Here is a 27,990-nt window from a genome sequence, read left to right on the forward strand (position 1 = left end):
GTGGTTCAGCACGCAAGTCCTAGGTGTTTTCAGTGTTTCAACTTTGTGTCAGGTGCTTACAGCACAAGGGTAACACAAAGATGAGAGGGATTCCATGTGTACTGCCAAGCCCGTGGTGGAAATCCACCCAGGGAAGTATCCCCTGGGCTGGGAGAAGGGAGGGAGGAACGGGGGTCCTTTGATGCTGACCTTCCTGCTGTCACCAACGTCTCAAGAGGTTTCTTACTCTGTTGTAATCACAGGATCTACAGCGAGATATTGAACAACACAGCGCAGGGGTGGAGTCTGTGTTTAACATCTGTGACGTTCTACTGCACGACTCCGATGCCTGTGCAAATGAGACTGAGTGCGACTCGATCCAGCAGACCACCAGGAGCCTGGACAGACGCTGGAGGAACATTTGTGCCATGTCCATGGAGCGGCGCATGAAGTAAGAACTAAGCTCCCCCAAATGTCTTCAGCATGGTCAGCCGAACTCAGTACACCCTTCTGACCTCATTCACAGTAACTGTTCTGTTCATTTCACTTAGAAATGCGCCAGGTATTGGCAGAGAAGGCCCAATGCTTATCAAAGGATTTATTCAAGAAAAATGTAACAGGAGTCATGTCTCTCTCCAGCTCTCCTGTGCGGGGTATGGCTGTGAGCTGGCCACTGTGCTTCTGTTGACCTAGCCAGGTAGTAGTGGAGGCAGCCCTGTCTCCTAGTTTTTTAACCTCTGTGAAGCAGGAGCTCTGAGGTGCTTGGCACTCCCAGGCGGGAGGAGCACAGACCAGAAGTGGCATCCCTGTTATTTCCCAGAAAGGGTAACAGGGTCTCCCCCACTAAACTGTGCAGGTGTCAGGGGATAAAAGAAGGGCAAAAGCACGGGCTTAGCACGGGCTTGCAGGGGATGGCTTGTGTTAAGATGCTTTCCTCCCATCAGAATCGAGGAGACGTGGCGCCTGTGGCAGAAGTTTTTAGACGACTATTCCCGCTTTGAGGACTGGCTCAAGTCAGCGGAGAGGACGGCGGCCTGCCCAAATTCCTCAGAGGTGTTGTACACGAGTGCCAAAGAGGAACTGAAGAGGTTTGAGGTAAACGCCTTCTCCATCCCAGTCTCCTGATCATAACCAAGCCTGCAGCGAGCCTGGGAGCTGCTGAAATGGCTTCCTCTAAGTGGCCAGCTTCTCCTCACCTCTGGCAAGGGCTGCCCAGTCCACAGCCTGCCCCCGGCTGCTGAGACAGCTTTGCAAGACATTTCGGATGTATGCCAGCTGCTATGCAATGAACTTGAAAGCCTGTTGTGTAACTGGCATCAGGACTGGTGAATTAGGCCCTCTGCTGCCATTGCAGTTTGGGGGTGAACCCCTGGCAGCAGGTTGCTTGAGGTGTAGAAGGGAAGGAGGGTGTCATGGCACTCTGCACACTTTGGCTCTGACCCCTCCCATGTGATGCAGGCCTTTCAGCGGCAGATTCACGAGCGGCTCACTCAGCTGGAGCTCATCAACAAGCAGTACCGGCGGCTGGCCCGGGAGAACCGCACAGACACAGCCAGCCGGCTGAAGCAGATGGTCCACGAAGGCAACCAGCGCTGGGACAACCTCCAGAGGCGGGTCACGGCCGTCCTGCGGAGACTCAGGGTGAGCTCCCCTGCGCCTGGCTCGGGTGTAGATTTTCAGGGAGACGTAACGTGCGATATGCAATGGCAGGCTTGTCACACACAAAGCAGCAGATCGAAGGTTTCACTTCAGGCCTGAGCTGTTTTAACATTCCTCCAACACGAAGCCCAAAGCTGCCAACGTTCATTTTCTAAAAGGGGGATTTGCATGTGGAGCTTCTTAGGCAGGGCCTGTTGATGAGATTTGTGTTACCAACACACAGTTCTTTTTACAACTTCTATAACCCGTGGTGGTGTGCATGTTAGCACAGAGTCCAGGGCACAGCTTCACTGGGTCTGGAAAAGGCAACACATGGGTCCCTGGAAGGAGCCCCACTTTGCCCATCTGTCTGTGTTTTTGGGACCCACCAGCTCTCACACTGAGGATGGACAAGGCACATGAATGCAAGAGCCCCTGTCTGCACTGGGGGGCTGGGGACTGTGATTATTCTCTGAATTTCAGACCACACAAAGGTTTGGTTTTTGAAGGTAAATATTCACCTTAGATTAATGTCATTCAGAAGACGTGCTGTGTAGACCTGTGTGAGTCTGGGTATAAACTGAAAGGACGGTCACAGGCAGGGACTACAGGACACAGTTTTAATTTCCGCATCTGTTCTCAGGGCAGGGCATTGCTGAACCCATTCTAGAAAGATACAAATCTGGGCTTCTTTCTTTTCTTTCTTTTTTTTTCTTTCTTTTCTCTCTCTCTCTCTCTCTCTCTCTCTCCTCTTCTCAGGAAGACATTGGCTTTTCTAGTAACCTAGACAACTCCTGTGCATTTCTTTCTGTCTCTCTCTCCCTTCCTGTCTCCCCCTCTTTCTTTCTCTCCCTCTCTTCTCTGTCTTCTTTCTTTTTTTTTTTTTTTTTTTTTTTGAGATGGAGTCTCACTCTGTCGCCCAGGCTGGAGTGCAGTGGCACAATATCGGCTCACTGCAAGCTCCGCCTCCCGGGTTCACGCCATTCTCCTGCCTCAGCCTCCCGAGTAGCTGGGACTACAGGTGTCCACCACCACGCCCGCCCGGCTAATTTTTGTATTTTTAGTAGAGAGGGGGTTTCACCATGTTGGCCAGGATGGTCTCGATCTCCTGACCTCATGATCCGCCTGCCTCAGCCTCCCAAAGTGCTGGGATTACAGGCGTAAGCCACCGCGCCTGGCCCTCTTTCTTCTTTCTTGACAAGGTCTCACTCTGTTTCCCAGGCTGGAGTGCAGTGCTGAGATCATAGCTCACTGCAGCCTCAAACTCCTAGGCTCAAGGGATCCTCCTGCCTCAGTCTCTTGAGTAACTAGGATTACCGGCATGCATCACCGTGCCTGGCTGATTTTAATTTTTGTGGAAATGGGGGTCTCACTATGTTGCCCAGGCTGGTCTCAAACTCCTGGCCTCAAGTAATCTTCCACCTTGGCCTCTCAAAGTGCTAGGATTGCAGGTGTGAGCCACCATGCATTAATTATCTCCTGCCGATTTGGCTGTGGCTAATCTGCCTTCATTTGGCACTGAAGCTCTACCGATCTGAACATCAGCTGCCTATCTGTGAAGTGATAACCTGAGAGGTATCCTTAATTGAAGATGATAAATCTGCTCTGGGTCTTCTTTCTCTGAGAGAACACGTTCAGAATTCTATCAGTGAGGGCAGAAAGGGGCACCAGGCTGGCCTCAATCCTGAGATCAGGGCTTTTCCATCTTGAAGCTACTAAATCCTTGTCAAGCAAAAGCTGCCAAAGGCTAATGCGTGAAACAGGCAGAAGGCCTGGCCCGGCCCCTCAGGGGGCTCTTCAGAGGACAGAGGAAAATCACTGATTTGGACTAGATAATTTTAGAATTTCAAATACTTAAGGACCTTGGAGACCATAATCAACATTCCCACTCTCTCCCCGACTTGCCAGCGTAGACGCTGGGGCTCAGAGAAGTTCAGGGGGCTTGTTTGGTACATAGAACCAGGACCAGACCCCAGTCTTCTGAACACAGTGCTTCTGGGGCTTTCTGGGTATCCGAGAGGCAGGTTTCTCCCTGCGTATTCTGGGTACCGTTTTCTTGTGGCCAAAGGTGACCTTGCTGTCTGTCTGAACTCTTGTTCTGTGGTCAGTACAAATGTGATTTCCTCCCCGCTTCTGCAGCATTTCACCAACCAGAGGGAAGAATTCGAGGGCACCAGGGAGAGCATTCTGGTGTGGCTCACAGAGATGGACCTGCAGCTGACCAACGTGGAGCACTTCTCAGAGAGCGACGCCGATGACAAGATGCGCCAGCTGAATGTGAGGGCCGCTTCCCTAGCTCTTCTCAAAAGAACGCACCTTTGCGGGGAGAGCTGGCCAAGTGCAAATTTCACCCGATACTCCTGAGAGCAAACTTCAGAATTCTTAAAGCAGCCAGGCTACATCCCACCTGTGTACTACCAGATTATCACGTGCAAGGACATTGTTCTTTACGGTCCAGGAGTATTGGTGTCACCAGTGGGGCCGAGAACAGAGGTCCACTCTCCCATTGTTTCTGATATCTGCATGACAGGCTAATCTCACTGTAATTCTCTCCTTGGCTAGATTTTGGAAGAGGTTGAGAAATGGAAATTTGCCTTCCCTAGCCTAATGGCACCAGTGAATATTATTGTGTCAGCAAACGCAAATGCCCATTTGTGGCTTATTATGGGAAATGTTCTGTTCCCACCAAGTTTTGCCATGGCAAGGTCTTTCTCTCACACCCAATAACGGTAAATGTCCACCCGTGTCAAATTTTTAGAATTATTTTAATTGGAAAAGCCAGTGCCCATAAGGAGGGGGAATATGGACAGTCATTTTAAATTCCTACAGTGTCATTGTCACTTGGTTAAAAACTAAAGCTAGAGTACTAGGTGAAGGAACAAAATACTGACATTTGAATGCTTTTCTATGGCCCCGTTAGAAGAAACAGGCACTGGAAGCTCAGGGGAACTTTCTTTGAAATCCTTTCTTTCTTTTCTCTCAACAGGGCTTCCAGCAGGAAATTACATTAAATACCAACAAGATTGATCAGCTCATTGTGTTTGGGGAGCAGCTGATTCAAAAGAGCGAGCCCCTGGATGCCGTGCTGATTGAGGATGAGCTGGAGGAGCTCCACCGCTACTGCCAGGAGGTGTTCGGAAGGGTCTCCCGGTTCCACCGGCGGCTCACCTCCTGCACTCCGGTACGGGCACTGCCACCTAGAAATAGCACCTGGGCTGCTCAGTTTACGTGAGACCGAATTTTTAAAGAATTAGGAGACCTATCTTAGAGTGGTTAGTTATGGTTTATTTTTTGGTTGAAAAGAAAAGGCTATATCGAAACATTTTAATTTCCACTTTTATTAATATAGAGCCACAATAACTCACAGGTTCCCATTCCCCAGTGGAAAGCATGGCACTTCTGAGGCGCATGCTCTGCGAGTCGGTTTTAAGTGTTCCTCAGGGCCGGGCTTGTCTGGCAGGTGTCACTACCCCTAGAATTCCTGAAGACCTCTTCTGGCTTTTATTACATTAGTAACTTGGGAATGTATTTGCCCTTCCCTGTTTCTTAGTGACTGGAAGCTTTTAGTATTTGTGCCTTTCTGATGCTTTGTTCTCACCTTGGAAGAGAAAACACAACAGTTTCAAAAGCAACTTTGATGTTTCCCCAGACGAAAGGCCCTTTTGGGAAGTTCAGGTGGAGTTCAGGCCACTGTTAAAAGTTTACTGCCTTTGTGTGTCTGAAGCTTGAATGACAACCATTGACCAATACAACTGGCCACTCTTTCTTTTTTTGTGTCTTCAACTGACCTCATTCATGTGTAGTTATTTCATCAGACACAGCCTCAAAAATTACCCTACAGTTTCTCATTATTAAGTGCAGCCACTTAGAGTTGTTTTTCTTAGACTGAAAGAGACATTATGACACAAGCAGAATAGAATATAGACACTGAGCAATTAAGTTGGCGGGTAAGAAAACCTGGTGCATATGGTTCTTGAAGTTTGAGTCTTACCCAGAACATTCAAATGTCCTTTTCAAAAATGCTCTGATTCTTGGAGGACCTGCCAGTAACCATCAATGAAACTTTGGCCACCATTTCCTTATCTCCTAGATAAAGTTGTTTAACTTAGATTATCAAACTTCAGCTTTTTTCTTTCCTAAGAAAAAAGAGCTGGAGGTTTGGGAAAATATGGATTCTAGGCGCCCCTCTCCCGATTGTCTAAACTGGAATAACCAGAAACAGGACCTGGGAACCTGATCTGTTTAAAACTGCCTTACAAATACTACTGGCAGTTATTTTTGGAAACTGCTGGACAGGCAGACTTCTCATGCTCTTCTAATTGTAGAAGCCTATGAGTTGATTAACAACTGGATACTTTGGTTTAGGGTTTGGAAGATGAAAAGGAGGCCTCTGAGAATGAAACGGACATGGAAGACCACAGAGAGATCCAGACTGATTCTTGGCGTAAAAGGGGAGAGAGCGAGGAACCGTCATCTCCTCAGTCCCTGTGTCATCTAGTGGCCCCGGGGCACGAGCGGTCTGGCTGCGAGACCCCTGTCAGCGTGGACTCCATCCCCTTGGAGTGGGACCACACAGGCGACGTGGGGGGCTCCTCCTCTCATGAAGAGGACGAGGAGGGTCCATACTACAGCGCACTGTCAGGTAACAGCTGGGTTCCCAGCGCCCTGGAAAGTGACCTGTTTGGCTGTGTTTTTAGCCCTTAACAACACGGCCAGCTCTTGATGACCAAGAGTCCAGCTTGTAGCCAACCCTGACTTCTGTGGTTTCCTGTGTTCTATCCTGCCCATCTCTAACTACCTGAGAATTGACCACTCTCATCACAGGTGGAATGAAAGGGGAAAAAAATGAAATTCACAATCAGACACCAAGGTTACTCAGTGATGGCTCTGGCTCTCTGGGAGACTCATCAGTGATTTATTTTATTTTATTTTATTTTATTTTATTTTGGATACAGGGTCTCACACTGTCACCCAGGCTAGGGTACAGTGGTGTGACCACGGCTCATTGCAGTCTCAACCTCCAGGGCTCAAGCAATCCTCCCACCTCAGCCTCCTGAGTAGCTGGGACTATAGGTACACGCCACCACACCCAGCTGGTTTTTAAATTTTTTGTAAAGACAAGGTCTTGCTATGTTGCCAGAGCTGGTCTTGAACAGCTGGGCTCAATAAGTCCTCCCACCTCAGCCTCCCAAAGTGCTGAGATTGCAAGCATGAGCCACCGTGCCCACCCTCCCTTTCAGTTGAGTGTCTCAGTGTCACAGACTGAGCTGCTCCTTTTGATACCCAGTGTCCTGCTTTGGACAGTCAGGAGTTGGCTGGAAAAAAAAAAAACTTTCTGGTTTTCAAAATCCTTTTAATTAAAAAAATAAAGGGTAGTTTTCTCCTCTCAGCTGACAATGTTTCTACTGTGTGTTGACTTAATACTTGGGCATTAATCTTCAGGCACCTCCAGTGAGGCAAATGACATTGTTCTTTTTCAGATGTAGAAATCCCTGAAAATCCTGAGGCATATCTTAAAATGACCACAAAAACTTTGAAAGCGTCTTCTGGTAGGCCCCCGCCCATGCATGTCTCAACATGGCAGCATCCTGTGGGCACACTGCATCCTCAACCTCGCTCCCATGTCGTGTCTGCCTCTGCCTTCTGTGGACACCATGCGCCTTGGTCCTTGTGTCATGGTGTATTTACACTGCCATACTCACCCATAACTGCGTGCTCCTTACAAAACCCCATCCAAGCCAGAGCCGTCTCGATGCCAGCCCTCTCCTCCCTTCAGGCCTGTGGAGAGGGAATTTTTCGTGGTGCCTTTTTTGATGATTTTTTTCCTCCATCTAACTGAAGTCCTTTGGCATGGGCCAAGCTTTCTTCATGGTGGCTTGGTTTGGAACTGTTTCCTTGCTTTACTGGGATCCCCTGGTGGAAAGAGGTGGGTTGGGGGTGGGGGGGTAAAGGTGCTGGTGATTTGCCACAGGAGGAATAAAACCTTCCTTTCCTTGATTTGCAGCTCTAATCTTCATCCTTAGCCCCATCCCCATCTGCCATGGTGGGTCGGGGAGAGCCCTGAGGAGCCTTTTGGTTCCCAAGTCCATCTTGACATTCACTCTTCCCCTCACTCCTGAGAGGCCTTCTGCCCTCTTGGTTCCCAGACCCGACCTTGCCGCTCAGTGTCCCTACCACGCGAGACCCTGGCTCCAAAACGCCACTCATCCCACAGCAAATCATGTTGGTCGTGCTCCATTGTGTACCCATCTAGTGAAGGCACAATGTTGCTGAGTTGCATGACTCTCATCTCATTCTCTTCTGGGACATACTGACATTTTGCAAACATGCATGCTTTGCAAGGAAAGCTGCAGAACTCATTTTCATACTGTAACCTGATGCCATGTCACCTGTGACCTGTTCGGTTGGAGAGAATGGACTATCGCTTGCTGTCTTTTGTTTCAGGTAAATCCATTTCGGATGGCCACTCGTGGCATGTTCCTGACAGCCCTTCCTGTCCCGAGCATCACTACAAGCAAATGGAAGGTGACAGGAATGTTCCACCTGTTCCCCCCGCATCCAGCACCCCTTATAAACCACCCTATGTAAGTCTTAGCTCCACTGGGAGTACAGCTACGTGTGAGTCATAGTTACATTTGCAAGAGAGATTTTGGTGTAAACTGCATGTGTTCACTCCCCAGGCATATTTTGAGTTGGTTTTCTTATGTCGAGCTGTCCATACTTCGTTAGAACCCTGGCAAAACCGATTAGATTTAGAGAGAGGTTTCTGGCCAAAAACCATCTTCGTGTATGTTGGTGTGGTGTAACAGTCATTATTACTGTCGAGTCAGGTGTCTGTGCAAATAGTGAGCAAGCAAGGTGCTGGCTTTCCTGACCTCTCCTGAGCTTTCAAGGCTTTGTCTTTTTGTTGTCTGTTTTGTTTGTTTGTTTTTGTTTTTGTTGAGACAGAGTCTCATTCTGTCACCCAGGCTGGAATGCACTGGCACTATCTTGGCTCACTGCAACCTCTGCCTCCTGGGTTCAAGAGATTTTCCTGCCTCAGCCTCCCAAGTAGCTGGGATTACAGGTGTGCACCACCATGCCTGGCTAATTTTTTTTTTTTTTTTTTTTGAGAGACGGAGTCTAGCTCTGTTGCCCAGGCTGGAGTGCAGTGGCCAGATCTCAGCTCACTGCAAGCTCACGCCATTCTCCTGCCTCAGCCTCCCGAGTAGCTGGGACTACAGGCACCCGCCACCTCGCCCAGCTAGTTTTTTGTATTTTTTTAGTAGAGACAGGGTTTCACTGTGTTAGCCAGGATGGTCTCGATCTCCTGGCCTCGTGATCCGCCCGTCTCGGCCTCCCAAAGTGCTGGGATTACAGGCTTGAGCCACCGCGCCCGGCCTAATTTTTGTATTTTTCGTAGAGATGGAATTTCACCATGTTGGCCAGGCTGGTCTCGAACTCGTGACCTCAAGTGATCCACCTGCCTCAGCCTCCCAAAGTGCTGGGATTACAGGCATGGGCCAGTGCATCCAGCCTTCAAGCCTTTGTTATGTTAACCTTTTGACCATACATCCTATTCCAAAAAATCATAACTTCATATTCAGATTTGATGGTGTGCTGCAGTGGACACGGATTTGATTCCTAGCCCCGCCAATCCATTGCCATTGTACCTGAGACACTTTGCCTTGCCTCTGAAAGCCTTTCTCAACGGAGGCTAAAGCTATTTCACCTAATTGTTGTTAAGATTATTGTGTGTAAAGGTAAAAAAAAGGTCCTCAGAAGTAATGGTCATGATTATTACTCCTGAATTGGTTTGTTGTTTATAGCAGTGGCTGTTTCTTCTTAGTTACATTTTCCTCAGCTGACTTGAGTTCTTGGCATGCTTTGGCTAGACAGCTCCTGGGAGGGGCAGCCTAGGGCAGCAGCGAGAGAAATTAAGGAGAGAATATTGTTACATCATTGGAGAAGACTCTGCCTTTGCATGGTCAAATCCAAGTCAGTTGATAATGGGCTGTTTGTGTCCAATTCAGAAACACTTCCTCTTGCTTAACAAGCAAGGTGTCATTTCTAAAAAGAATAATAAGACGGGGGAAGGACCGCAGTCCCTGACCTCTGCTTTACATCCGTGGCTCATGTGGCTTGGCTATCCCTTCCTGTGATTACGCCTGTTCCTCACCTGGCCGGTTTCGAAAGCTCAACCCTTTTGTTGTGTCTGAAGCCAGATGTATCACCACAAATCTGAAGGTTTTTTTATTATTTTCATTCTGCACAAATAGGCCATACAGACACAATCCAAAGAAAGCAGGGCTTTTCTAAAAAGGGATACATTTATTTTTGGAGAGGCTCGAGATAACAGCCCAATCGGCTGTGTGATAACAGAAAAGTCAGTATGTGTAGTGAAAGATAAACACTTGGTAACGAATGCCCCTGGGAGGCAGATTCATCCTGTGTGCATTTCTGATTCTCAGTGATAATGATGCCAACCACCTCTACAGAGTGACAGGGATAACTAAAATTCTGTAAAACACTGTGAAAATGTAAAAGTGCTAACACAGTAACAGTCTGGTAAGCTCAACACATTGTTCTCATTTGTTTCGCATGGTTCATTTGAGGGGTGATTGGAAGCATGCCAATTAAAACAGGCCATTTTCTTCCCATCACTGACATCTCATCTGCTTCCCTCTCCCTGGGCCTTAGCTGAGGCTTTATTTCTGCCATTAGCTTTGCCAGCGTATAAATGCTACCTAGGCACTAAAGCACCACTGTATTCCTAGCAAGACACCGTCAAAGGAAAGGGGGCCCGTCTCATTTCTTCACTGTTAGTATGAATCTAGTTGTTCTTCAGATATTCTTAATATCTACAGATGGTAACTTAAAAACTGGCTCATTCTAGGGAAAGCTGCTATTACCGCCAGGCACGGATGGTGGCAAAGAAGGCCCGCAAGTCTTGAATGGCAGTCCACAGCAGGAAGACGGGAGACTGGCCGGTGTCACAGGGCAGCAGTCAGGTACTGCCTATACCTGGCAGTTGTCCAGAGAGCCACAGTATGGTATTTAAGTCCTTGCTTAACAGAACATTCATTAGATATTAACCAACTATATGATTTGCCAAAACTGGGGGACTTACCCTACAACAGCCAATGTTATTTTTAAATCAGCGATTGGCATTTATGAACAAATTCCTAGGCTGTTCAGTGTAATTTGAAAACTATTCTTTAAATACTGGTAAAATAAGCCTCCGGAGGAAGTGCAGGTTTTCACTTTCTACACTTCTATGTAAAGATCAGACGTGAGGATGATGATCAGTGTTGTCTCAAGTGTCTCTTCATTCGACCAGCCCAGTAATTATAAAAGTAATTACTCAACTAAATCTAAAGCTGACAGCATCGACCTGGTCATTTGTGGACCAAAGGAGAAAACTGAAAAGATTCAGCATGAACTGACCTGTTGAGCGTGAAACTGTAGCACATAGACCTCCACTTCATTCCAGCCTCTGGGAGTGCAGGCCTCAGATCATGTGCTATTCCACATTCCAGGAGAAGAGAGAACTCCCAAAACCTGACCCTTCTGTCAGGGGAATCCCCTACATTTTTTTTTTTTAACTCACTCTGACCCCTAATTAGCTGGAGGCAGAGAAATCTGTTGCATTGTTGCTTTTTTTAATTGGCGATTTTTAAATTCCAGGTGCCTTTGACAGATGGGCGCTGATTCAAGCACAAGAGCTTCACAATAAACTCAAAATAAAACAAAATTTGCAACAGCTGAACTCTGATATCAGCGCCATCACCACTTGGCTGAAAAAAACTGAAGCAGAGCTGGAAATGTTAAAGATGGCAAAGCCTCCCTCTGATATCCAGGAAATAGAACTGAGTGTGAAGAGACTGCAGGTGAGTTAGAGGTGTGGCGGGGAAGAGTGATTCAGAGTGTGCATGTGAATGCATTGCTATGCTGGACGAACAGATCACGTGTATTAGTGGCATAGGCGCAGCTTGCAGAGGGTGTATGTAGAGGTCACTCTCTTCCATTTCAGTTCCATAGGTGGCAAGGAAGGACTAGTGGTGGAACCTTCCTTGAAAGGGCTTGGGAAAGGACCAGCTCATCTACAGATGAATCCCATGGCCTGATCTCATTACCCTTTTATGCAGTTAGGATGTGTCACCTACATAAGTCCTAACCCCACTGGAACTAGCCCAGGGAGCTACAAAGGGACAGTTCGAGCCCTGTGCTTTAAGGGTGCCCTGAGCATTAGCCTGAGCTCCTGAGACCCAGGGCAGGGATTTTGGGGGATCCAGATACCCTCATATTTGTACTTTTATTTTGCTATGTGTGTTAATATATTAGGAATTAATATTTCTGGGATATCTAGGAGCAAATGCAGGATAACCACATATACTTTATCTGAAAGACCTTTAGTCTGGTCCAGAAACATTAGCCAGTTGCAGAGCAGGGTCTCCTCCCTCCAGCAGGCCTGTGCCTTGGGGCCCTGTTGGCCAAGTTCACGGACCTTAAGGCAGCTCCCTCCCCGGATACTTCCCAGCCAGTCACAGGCGAGGTCACTCTCATTTCTGCGGCCGCAGCTTGGAAGACTGTGTGGAAAATTTGTACCCTACTGAGGTTCAAAATGAGCCCCTCCTCCCTACTTTCAGAGCTCCTAACCTCATCTTTTCACTCTGTGGTAGGAGATATTGAAAGCCTTTGACACCTACAAGGCATTAGTGGTCTCTGTCAACGTGAGCAGCAAGGAATTTCTGCAAACCGAGAGCCCCGAATCCACAGAGCTCCAAAGTAGACTCCGCCAGCTGAGCCTGCTCTGGGAAGCGGCACAGGGCGCAGTGGACAGCTGGAGAGGGGGCTTACGACAGTCGCTCATGCAGTGCCAGGTACGCTGACTCAGCACCCAGCCTCCCAGAGGCGCCCAGGCCCACGTGGTGGGAGCAGCAGATATTTTTATCATGGTCAGGCTGCTTCGGTGCAGCCAAATGTGGCTTGTGTCAGGAAGCATGCGCTTTACCATTTGTTTCCACAGAGGCTCACCGGCCATCTCAGAGACCCACTCCCTGTCCCAGGTCTCTTCGCCGTTGCCCAGGCCCAGAGCCGCTCCTGGAGTCAGGGTTCCTGCAAGTGACCTGTGGGTTAGAGGTGCTACCCCACAGCTCCTCTTGTCCTTTTGCCGGGGTGATAAAGAGACCTGGCCTTGAAGCAGAGGAGCAGTTATTGCTTAATAGCTATGTGACTTTGCGCAAAGCATTGAACCTCCTAGACCTCAGTGTTCTTATCTGAAAATGGGAATCATTCCATGTCTACCTCCTAAGGTTCTTTTTTAGGAGTAAATGAGGCAGTGTGTGTAATCCTAGCCCAGCACCTGACACAGTAAATGCACAGCGGGTGTGAGCTCTGCACCACTGCCTAGCTCTGGCTGTGTCTCAGGGAACGTGAGCACACCCCAGCCTGTCCTGTTGGATTGTTTCCCTCCACCACTGGACCCCAGCAGATTGGCTGAGGAATGCGTGTGGCCTTCATCTGTAAAATCAGCCGGGCATCCTGAAGCCCCACCTTCATAGTGGCATTTTCATTTGCTACCTCCTGGCACTGTGCCGAGTGCCTGCCTTCTTTCCTCTGCCTCATTCTGGGGCCCTGGCATTTAGTTTAAAGCTGGCCCTTGTATTCACTGGGTAAGGCCAGAAAAGCAAATGACTGAGATAGATTGGAAGCAGCAAGCCATGTTCCTAGCATGCCCTCTTCCAGGACTCTTAAGACATGGCAGGGCTCTGATGTGTGCTGTTTTTTAAGGACTTCCACCAGTTGAGTCAAAATCTGCTGCTGTGGTTAGCGAGTGCCGAGAACCGGAGGCAGAAGGCTCATGTCACCGATCCGAAGGCCGACCCCCAGGCTCTTCTGGAGTGTCGGAGGGAACTAATGGTAAGTTTCCTCCCAGGAGCTCTGTATTGCCACCAGCCTCTGTCATCCCCAGAGAGGCCGCACACTCAGGTAGCCTCGCCTAGTATTTCAGGAACTGTGCCAGTGGTGTTTGCCTGTAATGCACGAGTTCAGCCCTAGTATTCCTCCAATTGGTGTTTACCGAGCAGCCCTTTATCGTTCTGAAGCCAAATGACTTGCAGGAATGGAGAGCCACAGTCCACAGAACTGAGGACATAGGTGCTCTCGATATCCTGAGAAACTTAAGGCCATTTGAGTGGAAGTCTTTTTCTCTTGTGAATCCTGCTCACTGGGGAGAAATATGGTGCTCATTTGCGCCACACCTGTGATGAGCTGGGTGGGTTTTCTGTATCCACTATGGAAAAATGGTTCTTCTTGGAGGAGAGTCATGTCCTCATGCATTTGTCACTAACACACCAAGATGGGATTTCTCTATTCTCACTGGTGCTCAAGGTGACATTTTCATCCATAAATCTGTATGTGGTTTAAATATTATAATCAGAGTGCTAGCCATTGTTTAAAAATATAGTTTTCCTAAAATGTTTGCAAAGCCCCAGTCTCTAGAGCATTGGCGTCCAGTAGAACTTTCTGAAGTGATAGAGATGACCTGCATCTGCACTGTCTAGTAACCTCATGTGGCTTAAAGCACCTGAAATGTGGCTATTGTGACTGAAACTGAATTTTTAATTTTAGTTAATTTAAATAGCCACATGTAGGCCAGGCACGGTGGCTCCCAGCACTTTGGGAGCCTGAGACGGGCAGATCGCTTGAGGTCAGGAGCTCAAGACCAGCCTGGTCAGCATGGTGAAACCCTATCTCTGCTAAAAATACAAAATAAAATAAAAATACAAAAAAAAAAATAGCTGGGCATGGTGGCAGGCGCCCGTAATCCCAGCTACTTGCGAGGCTGAGGCATGAGAATCGCTTGAACCCAGGAGGTGGAGGTTGCAGCGAGCCCAGATCGTGACACTGCACTCCAGCCTGGGTAACAGAGTGAGACTTCATCTCAAAAAAATAAATAAATGAATAGCCACATGTGTCTAGTGGCCATATTGCAAGCAAGATAACCACCCTTAACAATTAAAGCCCGTTTGCCTGGTGTGAACCTCTATGGTTATGCTGCTGTTTCTCGCGTGATTGACTTTAGAGTTTCCCTTTACTTCCTTCCGTGGTGGATGAGGGACCTGGTCTTGCCACACCACTTGCCTCACTTCTTTCCTCTAATTTCTCCAGCATCACAATTGCCTTCAGAGTGAAAAGAAATTAAAAATAGGGGCAGGGTATAATCCACTTGCTATCTAAATAGTGCTGGGCTGGAGGACACAGGCAGATACGAGCAACAGAAGGTTCTGGAGTTGAGTACTACCCATCATTGAGTCTGGAACTTTTCTGGTACTGAGAAAAACCTCGTGTGTCCACACTCGCTTCCCTTTGGACAAGTCAGTGTTTCACACACTTTTTCTGTTTTCAGCAACTGGAAAAGGAGCTGGTAGAACGTCAGCCTCAAGTGGACTTGCTGCAGGAGACTTCAAACAGCCTTCTCATTAAGGGACATGGAGAAGACTACATTGAAGCTGAAGAAAAGGTGCATGTTATTGAGAAGAAACTCAAACAGTTACGAGAGCAAGTGTCCCAAGATTTAATGTCCTTGCAGGGAACCCAGGTGAGTCTACTTGTAGCTTTTAAATGTAAAGATTACCATATTACATGCAAACAGGACAGCAGTGTTGCAGCCATGCTCTAAGACAGAGGCCAGAAGCAAGGGCCAGGTGGTCCGAGCAGGGCCTCATGTCGTGCCCTTTTCTAGCTGTGCAGACTTAAAGAGCTATATGTGCTCTTTGAATCTGTTTTGTCATTTTTAAAAGGGGGTAGGGGGTGACAATTTTTTAAATTTTTTTTTTAAAGGAATTGACTAATTTTTGTATTTTTTGTAGAGAAGGGTTCTTGCCATGCTGCCCAGACTGGTCTTGAACTCCTGACCTCAAGGAATCCAAAGTTCTGGCATTACAGGCATGAGCCACCGCACCTGGCCTACTTTAAACTGGGATCCAACTCAAAACAAAGGGAATGCCCAGACTGTGGCCTCACCAGACTTAGGGCAGGTCTATTTTCTCCTAAGCAGCCTAGACTAGACTCTCTTGGTGGCCACATGATCTCATCACTGACCTGTGATGAGCTCACCGTCAACTCGAACTGCTGCTGCTAAACTCAGTCTCCCCAGCTCTGTGCTATGGGTTGGTTTTTAATATGGGTTGACTTTTCCTTGTTTACATTCCTTTTTGTCTGTTGTTGTTGGGAGTGAGAGCAATAGAAGAGCCCCTTCAGGAAAGATTTAAGACTGGGCACAGTGGCTCATGCCTATAATCCCAGCACTTTGGGAGGTCAAGGCAGGTGGATCACTTAAGTCCAGGAGTTTGAGACCAGCCTGGGCAACATGGTGAAACCCCATCTCTGCAAAGAAAATACAAAACCAGTTGCGGTGGTGCATGCCTATAATTCCAGCTACTCAGGAGGCTGAGGTGGAAGGATTGAGTTTGGGAGGTCAAAGCTGCAGTGACCTGTGATTGTGCCAGTGCACTCCAGCCTGGGTGACACAGTGAGACTGTCTAAAACAAACAAAAAAGTTTGATTTAAGCTGGGGGAGGGTGAGCTGTATCATGAAGAATCTGCGTGAAACACATTTCTGTACTCAACCTTTGGGGTCTTAATTTCAGAACCCAACCCCACCCCTGCCCAGCTTCGATGAGGTAGACTTAGGGGACCAGCTTCCCACAGCATCCGTGCCAGCTCCCCGAGCAAAGGTAAGCAGCCCCTTTCCTTCTGTGAGAACCTCACTGGCTATTTTTGAAAGTCACTGAGTTGAGGGACACTTTGGATTCCAAGAGCCCATTAGCCATTTCAGGACAGCACAGGTCTCTGCTGACCCATAGAGAGGCTTACTCCAATTTTTTTTTTTAATTAAAATATTCTTTTTAAGAACTTAAAGTCTGCCTTCTAGTCACTCTTCTTTGGGAGCACCGTAGGTTGTGAACGAGAGCTCTTAGTGTTGCTAAAGGGTTTTCCTGATTTTGCCATTAAAAACAGATCAACAAACTTGACCCTGAAACTCTTGAGTAGATGAACTGAATTATTTCCTACCTCAGGTGACATTTAATCTCAATTGTATTACTCTAGTCTCCAAAGTTTGGCTATAACACAACATAAAGGTGGTATATAATTTAAGGGAGGATTTTTTTGTTTTATCATTGATAGGACTAAACTGTCTTCACCTTACTAACTGGAGTTTCTTTACCCAGCAGTTCAGAGCAGCGAGAACTACAGAAGGCGAGGAGGAGACAGAGAGCAGGTAACAGGGCTTTACCGTGACAGCAGTCCTTTCCCCTGCTCCACACTCCCACTGCCTCAGTCTTGCCAATGCCACTATCAAGGTCCTTGCAAAAATCGGTTTTGTTTTGTCTGGAAAGGGCTGGTCTTCTCCTCTGAAACTGAACCCCAATCGTTGGCCCCATTTAAATCTCAGGTCTTGGATTTCTTTCTTACATAAGCGAGGGGTCAGGTACTAGAGTGGGTCGTGCCTGTGGAGCCTCCCAATCGGCTCTCAACCTCCTCTGTTGGCAGGGTCCCCGGCAGCACACGGCCACAGCGCTCCTTCCTCTCGAGGGTGATCCGGGCAGCCCTGCCCCTGCAGCTGCTGCTCCTGCTGCTGCTGCTCCTGGCCTGCCTTCTGCCCTCCTCCGAAGAAGACTACAGCTGCACTCAGGCAAACAACTTTGCCCGGTCTTTTTACCCCATGCTGAGGTACACCAACGGGCCACCCCCGACATAGAGGACGTAGCTGGCCACAGGCCACACCACCTGCCTGATTGCTAAGGGTGCCCAGCACGTGGCCCCAGACCAATCTGAGTGACTTAGTGTTGGCAAGGTCCGGGGACCTATGCAGACACCTTCTTCTGGGCTTGCCCAGCACGCTCTCTGAAAGCCCAGGGCAGCTTTCAAATCGTGTTCCTCCCCAGGGGCAGGGAACCTGTGCGGCAGTTGCCCCGGGTATTTTGGCAAAACTAGTTGATTGGTTTAGGGATCTCTGGAAATGTCAATTTCCTGAAGAGCCAAGCACTTTGTGAATTCTGGTTTATTTGTAAAACAGCATTATTATAATGTAGGTATGGTCAATGAGCAGTGGTGTCCCTCACGTATATTATAGAAGCAAGCGAGCACATTCCACCCTAGAAACGGTTCAGAAACTCGTAGGCACCCTTAGCTGATGGAAACAATCACATTTAATATGTTTAGAATCAGTTTTACTCCAATCAGCTGGCAATTTTGAGCTACCAGTTATACACCAAAATGTTCTGTTCAGTACCTAGCTCTGCTCTTTTCTATTGCTTTAAATTTTTTAAGAAATTATATTGCATGGATGTGGTTATTTGTGCATATTTTTTAACAATGCCCAATCTGTATGAATAATGTAAACTTCGATTTTTTTAAAAAATCAGATTTTAGCTGGAGCTTTTGACTAATGTACAGTAAAAGCCAAACTACCGACTTGATAGAGATGTTTTTGTAAGTTAAATTTTCTAAGACTTTTTCACATCCAAAGTGATGCTTTGGGTTTTAGCCGTTTGGCCACGGCGGGGGTTCGGGTTGAGGGGGTGGGGGTTGGTACGGAAACTTGAAGCTGTTTGTGATATGTACAACTCAGATGTTTCTCATTAAAAAACAAAATTAGCCAGACTTCTGTGGTACTGAATTCTATAACAAAGCAGTTCAAAGGTATGCTTAATCTTCCAAAGAACAAAAATTATTTTTAAAATACTGGGGAGGGCCTTTTATTCTAAACTAGTAAGTCTTATTTAACTTTTACAGAATTAACTTTTAGCTCTGGACCCTTGTGTATGTGTAAATTCTCAGTGTGTGACCTTCAGATGCTGTAGGGAATGGCAAAGGCAACATGGCATGAGAGGTGGACACGAAGGGAGGGATCTTATACCCAGTTTCCTTTTTTTTTTTTTTTGGACAGAGTTTCACTCTGTCACCCAGGCTGGAGTGCAATGGCCCAATCTTGGCTCACTGCAACCTTCACCTCCCAGGTTCAAGCCATTCTCATGCCTCAGCCTCCTGAGTAGCTGGGATTACAAGCACACCCCACCATGCCTGGCTAATTTTTGTATTTTTAATAGAGACAGGGTTTTGCCATGTTGGCCAGGCTGGTTTCAAACTCCTGACCTCAAGTGATCTGCCCACCTTAGCCTCCCAAAATGTGAGCCACCGTGCCTGGATTCCCAGCCTGCTCCATGGTAAATTAACAGGCAAAGCCCCTTGTTGTCCATTTAAGTCCAGTAACATTTTACTTTCTACCTAAACAAAGAGGATAGGCATCAGCATTTCCCCTTTCTTGATTGGAAGATACTGAACACAGTTCCTAGTTCCTAACCTGCATCTGTTGGCAGACACAGCTGACCACACAATCCCAGTCCCCTCCTCCCCTTCTCTGCAAAGCACAAACCTCAGGGGAAAGCAGTGAAGCTCATCAGTAGCTGGAGCCCCAATTTTCCACATTGGTGCCCCTCATGAGTGAGACATCCGCAAGCCTGGGCAGTTAGGGAGACCATCTGAAGAGAATCTGTCTTCACTTTACCTTCAGTGTTTAAAGTTACCAAATTGTTGGATTGATACAGAAAGGAAGGTGGTTTTTAACCACATAACTTCAAAGTAGTTTAACTCTTTAAAATTATTTTCATGGGTTACAATGATCCCAGAGGGAAACTGAAGTGAAAATGTTACCCAAGATTTTTCTTTAGGCCACCGAGTTGATTAGAAGGTCACAGATCCATCCGTTGCTTCAGGCAAAAGAGTATCTCCGTCTTCCATTCCAAATGAGGTGAGTGAGTGAGAGGCCTTTTCTGCCCTTAAGTAGAGATGTGGGACAAGTCAAAGTTGCCGTGAAAGGAAGTGTGGTCTGCATTTCAAAGCCTAATACTGTGCATATCAATTTTCGTCTCTTCCTCAGGATGAAGGCCTTTAAGCTGGTTTGCACCCCCCATCTCCAGGGAGGCCACTGTAGCTTCTTTCACTCAGAGCTCAGTGTATTCCCAAAACTCTTTTATGAGGTAGTCTGGGTTTTATATCGTCTGCAAATCTTTCGTTGCCCACATGCAAGGGACATTTTCATATGACTCTTGGCACTAAGATAACTTCAAATGAATGAATTGCTTTTCTCCCCATCTCTAAAGGATATAATTCTAATCAAACTCAGATAGAATGATTACAGAAAATCTATCCAAATAATTGATGCACTAGATACCAGGACTTGTGTGGGCCCCATTTTACTTGTGTACACGGGACCTGTGGTCATAAATCACAGGTGTGAGATGAGCTGACTAAACATGAGATTGTTCTTTTTAAGAAGCCATACATTAAAGCAGAGCTTCTTCACTCTTCTGAAATCGTACTCAACCGTTTGTGTTCAGATGCCCTTTCCCAGGAAAACTAGCCCTGGTTTTCATCAAATTCTCAAAGGACTCTCTAACCCCAAAATACTAGAATTCAGAATAGAATGTAGACACTACTTAGCCTAATTAAGTTCTCACACTCAGCCCCCAACAAATACATTTTTAAAGCCAAAATAATGAAACACTTTATTTATATCATGTTAAACTCTCTGCGACAGTGCCACAGACATTAAAGGGACACAGTAAGGAAGACACTCCCTGGGGGAAGGGAAAGCAGGTCTCACAATCTGCTTTCACATAGCAGCAAACATTCATTTCTACAAGGCCCAAATGTAAAGCCTGCAAATGAAATCAACAAATTAGTGTAATGGTACAAAGCATTCATCTGAGAAAATGGCAAATGATAGCCAACCAACAGGCTCTGAGGTACACACTGATAAAAGGCATAGGACTCACAGTTAAGGCATTGAGACACCCAACAGAGGAAACAGCGGCAAAAACATCCATTGTACAGTCAACGGGAACTGTTCGCAGCTGGCATCGCCACTCCTTATGTGCTTCCCATAGAGGAAACCCACTACCAGTTACCAGTGGCCGGTCCTACAAGTGAATAGGATCCCTGGAATTAAAAAAAAAAAAAAAAAGGCCAGGCGCGGTGGCTCACGCCTGTAATCCCAGCACTTTGGGAGGCCGAGGCGGGCGGATAACAAGGTCAGGAGATCAAGACCACAGTGAAACCCCGTCTCTACTAAAAAAAAATACAAAAAATTAGCCAGGCGTGGTGGCGGGCGCCTATAGTCACAGCTACTCAGAAGGCTGAGGCAGGAGAATGGCATAAACCCGGGAGGCGGAGCTTGCAGTGAGCTGAGATCGTGCCACTGCACTCCAGCCTGGGCGACAGAGCGAGACTCCGTCTCAAAAAAAAAAAAAAAAAATCCTTGACCCAAAGCAACAGAAATGGCACTACAGTCATACATCACAGACAATGCGCATCTTAAGAGCCGCCACTGGAGCCAAAATTCCAGCAAGTTTGAGAGCTATAAAAGAAGTGGCACGTGTTTTCACACTATGATACTATAGTATATCACACCACAGGGAAGCATCAGTGCCTAAAAGGTGTGAGTTTTACACGAGTACACTTCCAAGGAACATGTTCCATGTGTTTGGGGAAAGCAGTCACAGATCGCAGTACCCACTAGCTCACGAGCCTGGGATGGGACGATGGGAATAATAGAATGCATCTTATTTTTCCATCTGTCGTTGCTGCTGTTCTGTAAAGGTTCATGCAGACCCACCTAAGCTGAGGAGACGGGATCTAAAGGTACAGCAGAAGACAACCCTAACTTTACCACCCCTCCATTCTGCTGCGACTCAGCTCACAAAGCAGATTCTCACAGAAGCAAGTCCGGGGGCAGGAGCAGTACTGGCCCGCTGGGCAAGCAGAAGACTTGCGTGCCAGTCCAAGCTTTGCCATGGGTAGTTTTACAACCTCGAATATGGGTAGTTTTACAACCTCGAATAGGTGAATTTGCCCCCATGGGCTTTAATTTACACAGATATGAAAGGTGGAGTTAAACTTTTATGTGAGAGGTTTACAAACTTACTGTGTCTGTAGGGGTGTTCTGGACATTGTGGTGGGAGGTAAGGGGGTATTACAAGGGGGCCCCATTTAAATTACAGCAGCCATGCATGTCGTGTTGCACCTGACAGACAGATTCTGCAGTTTTAAAATATTTGTCTTTAGATTTTTAAACTGGTTGAAGTGCATGGTCACTGTCAGCACTGGACTTGGACTGCCTGCATTCAGCTCTTATCACCTCCCCATGTGATCTTGAGCGAGTTTGCTTAGACCCTGTCTAGTGCCACAACCAGAAAATCAGGACAATAGCAGTTATTATAATAAGGATTAAATATGAATATCTGAGGCATTGAGAACTGTGTCTGGCACAAATATTATCTTTAGGTACTAAATAATGTGTTTTCATCTTTTTAAAAGGTTTTCAGCAACTGAAAAAAAATGTGGCGGGGCTGGGCACAGTGGCTCACGCCTGTAAGCTCAGCACTTTGGGAGGCCTTGGCAGGCAGATCACTGGAGCCCAGGAGTTCAGGACCAGCCTGGGGAGCATAGTAAAACCCCATCTCTACAAATACTAAAAGAATTAGCCAGGTGTGGTGGTGTGCACCTGTAGTCCTGGTTACTCGGCGAGGGCGGGAATGGGGTGGGATGGGGCGCTGAGTGGGAGGATCGCTTGAGCCCAGGAGGTCGAGGCTGCAGTGAGCCATGATGGCGCCACTGCACTGCACTCTAGCCTGGGCAACAGGAGTCAGACCCTGTCTCAAAAAAAAAAAAAAAACAGTGTCAAATCTTATTAAATGAAGATACTTTGTTTCAAAATAGGCCTATAAACAGAAGGTTCACTTTGAATTTATAAAGTCCCTTAGTAGATGTCATAAGAACCAAACCCTGTTTTCACATGCTAGAAAATTCTAGAATTGCTTCAACTCCACTTACACATATAAATATATATGGATATATAATATGGCTCTGCCAAGTATTGGTAACTGATGTTTCTTCCTTACTGAAATCTAAAATAGTTGCCCTTCCAGCTGAGTTAGCAGGGGAAGTGTTCCAGATCAAGACTCGCACTGCACAGCTCCCATCGATTTTGCACTGTTTTATTTTTAATGCAGTTAGGAGTCCTCAGATTTGTTACTAGGCTGACAGCTTTGTCTCATGTTCCCACCTTAATTTTTTTAGAAAAATCCCTTCAAGACTATTTTAGGGTCAAATCTTTTGTAGTCAGTCCTGGTGGGCAGTGACTATGAGACAGGCCTGACAGAGGGGTGCCGTGAGAACAGAGGGAGATTTGGTGAGAATAGCTCAGCTGGAAACTCACTGTGCGGCGCTCCTGAGACTGCCCACTCGAGGCTCTAAAGGGATTGCCATTGCCAGTTCACTCCCAGGAGTAGAAGTGAGCATATCTGTCTTAAGATCTACTCTCCAAAAAAAAATAGATATATATATATATATTCCACGTTAATTTTTTTTTTTTTTTTTTTTTTTTTTTTTTTTGAGACAGGGTCTTCTCTGTCACCCAGGCTGGAGTATGATGGTATGATCTCAGCTCACTACAGCCTTGATCCCCCCAGGTTCAGGTGATCCTCCCACCTCAGCCTCCCAGGTAGCTGGAACTACAGGCCTGCACCACCACACCTGGCTAATTTTTGTATTTTTCGTAGGACAGGGTTTCTCCATGTTGCCCAGTCTGGAGTCAAACTCCTGGGCTCAAGTGGTTCACCCGCCTCAACCTCCCAAAGTGCTGGGATTACAAGCGTGAGCCACCGCATCTGGCCTTTTTTTTGGTTTTTTATGTTTTTGTTACCTGGTAATCTCTTTTAAAAATACATTTAATAGAATTTCACTGGCACATAATGAGTTGTTGAAGGCTGCCTTCTTTGCCTCTTTCTTCCTACTCTCCAGCTTCCAAACCCCTCTATTGGGAGTGGGGCATTCTAGGCTGATCAGGAGGAAACAAGCTGACACTAACACTGGTTCCCTGGTTCCTATGAAACCAAGCTTATCCTGCCTGTACTAAATCTTACTAAGGCTGTAACACTGAGTCACTAAGAATAACTTCAAACTGCCTCAGAACGCAGACATCAGTGTGTTCTCTAGGTACTTGTCCAAGTGTTTCTGAAACAGCTAAGCTCAACTTTTAGTAACATTGCACCAATATCAAAATTACAGATTATTCAAGGTCTTACTAGCAAAAACCAGTCTTGGTAACACTGAATGTAATCTTCCTAATGACTTAGTAAATACAGGATGTGCTAGCCAAAGTGAACATATTTTTTAAAAATATATATTTAATATCACATCACAAGGTAATTGTTTAAAACATTACTGCAATAATGAAACATGATTATTTAATTGCTCACTTTCAAAGTATGCTGTTACTCATTTTGCACATTCACTGTGTTTTTGACATTTCAGAGGTGCCCTTCTTCATATCCTGTTTATGGTTCCACTTGGAATAAGAACTAATACTTTTACTGTTTCTTTTTCACCCAGCCCACCATATAAATTTTCCAATAAGAAAATATTTTTAAAAGCGCTCTCAAGTGTAAAAGAATTTTTTTCTTGCTATAAATAATTATCCCTAAATATTTCTGTTTAAGGAGAGTTCACAAACTGGGTCTTGTTCAAGGGGTGTACTCATCAAGGCTATACAGTGTGGCCCCAGAACTGACACGCTGGGGTGCCTAGCTACTCATCCACCCATAAAACAGCATGCCATGCACATCCACAGCCCAAAGTGTCCCTGACTACTTGGGGTAGCTGATGTGGCAGTTGTGGCTGCTACTTATGAGGTTGTACAAGATGGAAACTGCATCCACAGTGCCCCAGGGAAACACTGTGGCTGTCACCCACACCCACGGGAGAGAACCCCATTCCTGCAAACACGGCCTTTCTCCAGCACCCATCCTGGCCCAATGGGACAACAGGTTTAAGGAAGGGCAGTTCCAGGAGCAGGGAGATTTGTATCTCCCACAGTTCTCCATGAAAATGATCACATGTTCATATACACATACCCCAAATTATTGGCAGGCTCTGTGAATGCAAATCAAGAGGGACAAATCTGTGCAGCTGGCAGCAAGGTCAGGGAGAGAACATGACTCACATCCCAGCTTGACTACAGTCCCTCTGGCCTTTGACAGAATAAGCATCATGATATGATCAGTCCCCACAGGCCTGGGAGGTAAGTACGCAGATGTCATGGGGGTTTTCAATCTTACAATCAAGTGGTCCAGAAAAAAGCATACAAAGGTCAACTCTCAAAGGGAAGGGTAGTGTGTACTGCAAAAGAAGGGTTAGCCCACTTCCTGTAAGCAGGTCACTTCCTCTCCCCTCTGATTCACGGCCCTTCCAAGTCAGATTTCCACCATTCATTCCAAAACCTTTAAGATGTTTCACAAAGGGAAGGAAGGAAGATGGAAAGTAAGAATACCACATTGAGATCCTATGAGGCCATTCAGTGTGGAAACGCTGCATTCAAATGTGCCCTCCGCTAACAAGGAAAACTATGGCTTCCTCACCCTGACTCCTGGGAGTTGGGGAGGGCAAGGAAAGGACGGTACAAGACCAAGCCTGCCATCACCAAATGATGGACCACACAGCAGAAAGATGAAGCCCAGGCTCCCAACACACGAGTTCACGCTTCAGCCTGTGACCTCTGTGGGCCCGTTCACCTCAGGGCCAGGCGTCACTGAGATTGTGGGTTCTGGGAGCCCTCTTTGTTTTTACTGTCCTCTGCCGGGCTGCACTCGGACCCCATGATGGAGGACTTGCACCCGCGAAGCACGTGGGCATTCAGCATCTCCAGCAGCAGGTCATACACTGGGACCACGTTTTTGCACTTCATGCTGAGCAGATGTTCCATGCCCTTGTTACTATGGGGACAAAAAGTTGCTGAGATTCCCTCCTCCAAGGCAGCCACAGGAACACCGAAGACTTCCCCAGCTCCCTGCTCAGAGTCAGTCTACCCCACCCCTAACTCCACTCTTCCCTCAGCCCATTTATCCATGGCTCATGCATCCAGCTCCCCCTGATAATTTAGGCTCAAGGGCAAGGACATTGTCAGCCTCTGTGTCCCACCACACACCCATGATGGCCTGGCACATAGGACAATAGATTCTCATTATTTGCAGTAATCATGTTCTATAAAATCATTGTGAACACTGACTCCTCACTCCTAGGGGAAATACAGGGTTAGGTTCCTGCAAGCCTCTGGCCACATCTTCATCAGCTGATCAATACAAAACCTTGTTTTATGTGTGTTTCCTTCTAAAGATGCCTTATGTAATCAATACTATTGACTCATTAACATTGAACTCATGGCCAACAGCACTATAACTCACACCTGAGCAAAGCTTAACACGTACTTTCTCCATAAGGCACATCACAGCTTTTTCACACCAAGGAACACTAGACAGCTCTTCAGCCCCACACCAGGGGCCATTTTCAACAATGAAGTCATTCACCAAAGGCTCAAAAATGTAAAACCATGGCACTAAGTAGACCAAGTAAAGGACACTTGTTGACAGTAGGAGAGCAGCTGCTTGTTCCGTCTCAGCTGGGACTGTGCATGAAGGGCAACTCAAAGTTTTTGCCACTCTGTTCATGACCTCAAAAACACCACGAATATTGATTTTGGGGTTACAAAGAAATTTTAGCAAGCAGATAAATTCACACTGAAGGAATCTACAAACAGGATCTGTTCTGCAAATGGCTGTATGCTGAGTAATCATTAAAGGGGAAAGGCAGAGGTCTTCATCTCCTCTCACTTAAGATTCTTGAGGTGTATATTGTCCTTCTGCATAGCCTTTAGACTTGCCTCCTCAGTGACCAATTAATTACCTTCTATCCTCCCCTCCCCTCCTCCAGCTCCAGGGCAAGGCTACCCTCATCGTGGGTGACACCAAGCACTGAGCATCATTGTACCAACAGTAGCCACCACTACACACCCTCTTCATCAGCACGCACAATTACATTTCCTGATGAGAAACATGCCCTACCCACAGCCCTTCCTTCCTAAATCTGCTGGGCCCACCACTTCTCTTAAGTCTTATCCTTAATTTCCTGATGCCATCGAAAGAACAACTCTTAGGGAAGCATTTGTGCACTTCTCCATATCACCAGCTCGAGGGGCCATCTAGGAGAGCGGGTCTTAGCCTCTCCACAAAAAATGACCTCAGGGCCTCAGCCCTGGGTGGTATAAAGAAGAGTGGCAGTTCATGTTAGGGGAGGAACTGCCCCTTTTAGGAGTCCATAAACAGGCTATAAACCCCAGCAACTGAAAAACCGATGAACCACCAGTGGTTGCTATGCAGATCTTGTAAGATACCACATGACATTCCTTCCATGTCCACTCTGTACCCATCTTTGGCTACAGGTGTGTGAGTTGACAAATCCCCCATTCACTTTCAGGCATCATTTTCCTTAACCTGCAGACACTTTTCCCAAATCACTTCACCCTCCGTTGAGCACATAATCCCACCCCACGCCCGAGCGGAGCAGCTCCGGAGAGCACGTACCTCGCATGCCTGACGTGGGACAGGAGCATCAGGAGGTTAGCCAGGCGCATGGATTGCTGCTGGGAGGAGATGCCGCTCTTGGCGATCACCCAGACCAAAGCGTCGGTCACAGCGTTCAGCAAGTGGGCCAGCTTCCGGCTGCTGTCAGCATCCTGGGTCGCTGTGACCAGAGGGTACATATCTGGACAAAGAATAAAAGCCACAAGTCATTGCTCTGAGCAAAGGAGCGGAAGTTGTATGCTCAGCTGTTCTGTGTGCCTGCTCCGAGGTAATCTGGGTGCTTTGACAGCTGCATGTGTGGCAAGACCTTATAAGCATGGTCTTACCTCCCCAGGGGCTCTTCCCTGACAGCCAGTCCCATCACAGAGCTAGAAGAGAAGCCTGGCCTAATACAGACAGACTAAATTGCCACTTGAAGTGCCCACCAGACCCATAATTGTGGCCTTGCCATGGCAAGTATATCTAGTCTCCTGAAACCATTCCATGGTGTTTCTCATCTGCGGCAACAGATACAGAGATGGTCAGAAGGCGAGATTAATTCTACTTTTACCCCATGGAGGGCTCCCCATCTAAAGGGAGTTTAATAAAGGAATGGCCAATATGATGAAGCCTCCTCTGCCACCTTCTTGTGTGTACCACATGCCTCGGACAGCCATGGCAGGGCCCCTGCTGCCAACTCTACATTCTCACTTGAGTGGCACCTGGCTGGGGCAGGAAGACCACTGATTTGGAGTCAGATGGACCTACTTCCTAGCCACCATCTGGAGCTCTCTGAGCCTCAGTTCCTCACTGAGCAATGCATGCAGGAACACATGCTTAGGTCCCCACAACCATGCCCTGGGTAGGCTGCCTCCCCCATCCTGCCCTGCCCTGTGTTTAACTCCCCTCCAACTCTAGGATTGAGACACTG

At 47.1% G+C, this 27,990-nt stretch overlaps 2 protein-coding genes across 7 annotated transcripts in view; one reads left to right on the plus strand and one right to left on the minus strand.

The window, feature by feature from the left end:
- The window catches only part of SYNE2 (spectrin repeat containing nuclear envelope protein 2), a 376,350-nt gene extending 358,083 nt beyond the window's left edge, over positions 1-18,267 (plus strand). Inside the window, exons 101-116 of one of the 2 annotated variants that reach the window (XM_025391361.1) lie at positions 243-430; positions 924-1,074; positions 1,438-1,620; positions 3,757-3,894; positions 4,604-4,798; positions 5,983-6,259; positions 7,098-7,166; positions 8,062-8,201; positions 10,493-10,607; positions 11,284-11,486; positions 12,279-12,479; positions 13,390-13,518; positions 15,008-15,199; positions 16,251-16,337; positions 16,836-16,882; positions 17,155-18,267. In XM_025391361.1, coding sequence (XP_025247146.1) covers positions 243-430; positions 924-1,074; positions 1,438-1,620; positions 3,757-3,894; positions 4,604-4,798; positions 5,983-6,259; positions 7,098-7,166; positions 8,062-8,201; positions 10,493-10,607; positions 11,284-11,486; positions 12,279-12,479; positions 13,390-13,518; positions 15,008-15,199; positions 16,251-16,337; positions 16,836-16,882; positions 17,155-17,362 — 2,523 coding nt within the window. In that variant the 3' untranslated portion in view covers positions 17,363-18,267. Of the gene's footprint in view, positions 1-242; positions 431-923; positions 1,075-1,437; positions 1,621-3,756; positions 3,895-4,603; positions 4,799-5,982; positions 6,260-7,097; positions 7,167-8,061; positions 8,202-10,492; positions 10,608-11,283; positions 11,487-12,278; positions 12,480-13,389; positions 13,519-15,007; positions 15,200-16,250; positions 16,338-16,832; positions 16,883-17,154 lie in introns of both variants that reach the window. The other variant, XM_025391362.1, reaches the window with a different exon arrangement.
- Positions 18,268-18,859: 592 nt separating this feature from the next.
- The window catches only part of ESR2 (estrogen receptor 2), a 70,651-nt gene continuing 61,520 nt past the window's right edge, over positions 18,860-27,990 (minus strand). For 2 of the 5 annotated variants that reach the window (XM_025391355.1, XM_025391359.1), the window contains 2 exons: positions 27,081-27,261; positions 25,144-25,436 (listed from right to left, as the gene is read on the minus strand). In XM_025391355.1, the coding sequence (XP_025247140.1) occupies positions 25,250-25,436; positions 27,081-27,261 (368 nt within the window). In that variant the 3' untranslated portion in view covers positions 25,144-25,249. Of the gene's footprint in view, positions 19,879-25,143; positions 25,437-27,080; positions 27,262-27,990 lie in introns of those variants that run through there. The other 3 variants (XM_025391358.1, XM_025391356.1, XM_025391357.1) reach the window with 3 other exon arrangements.

The sequence above is a fragment of the Theropithecus gelada genome, chromosome 7b (genome assembly GCF_003255815.1).
Source record: "Theropithecus gelada isolate Dixy chromosome 7b, Tgel_1.0, whole genome shotgun sequence".
Classification (NCBI taxonomy): Eukaryota; Metazoa; Chordata; class Mammalia; order Primates; family Cercopithecidae; genus Theropithecus; species Theropithecus gelada.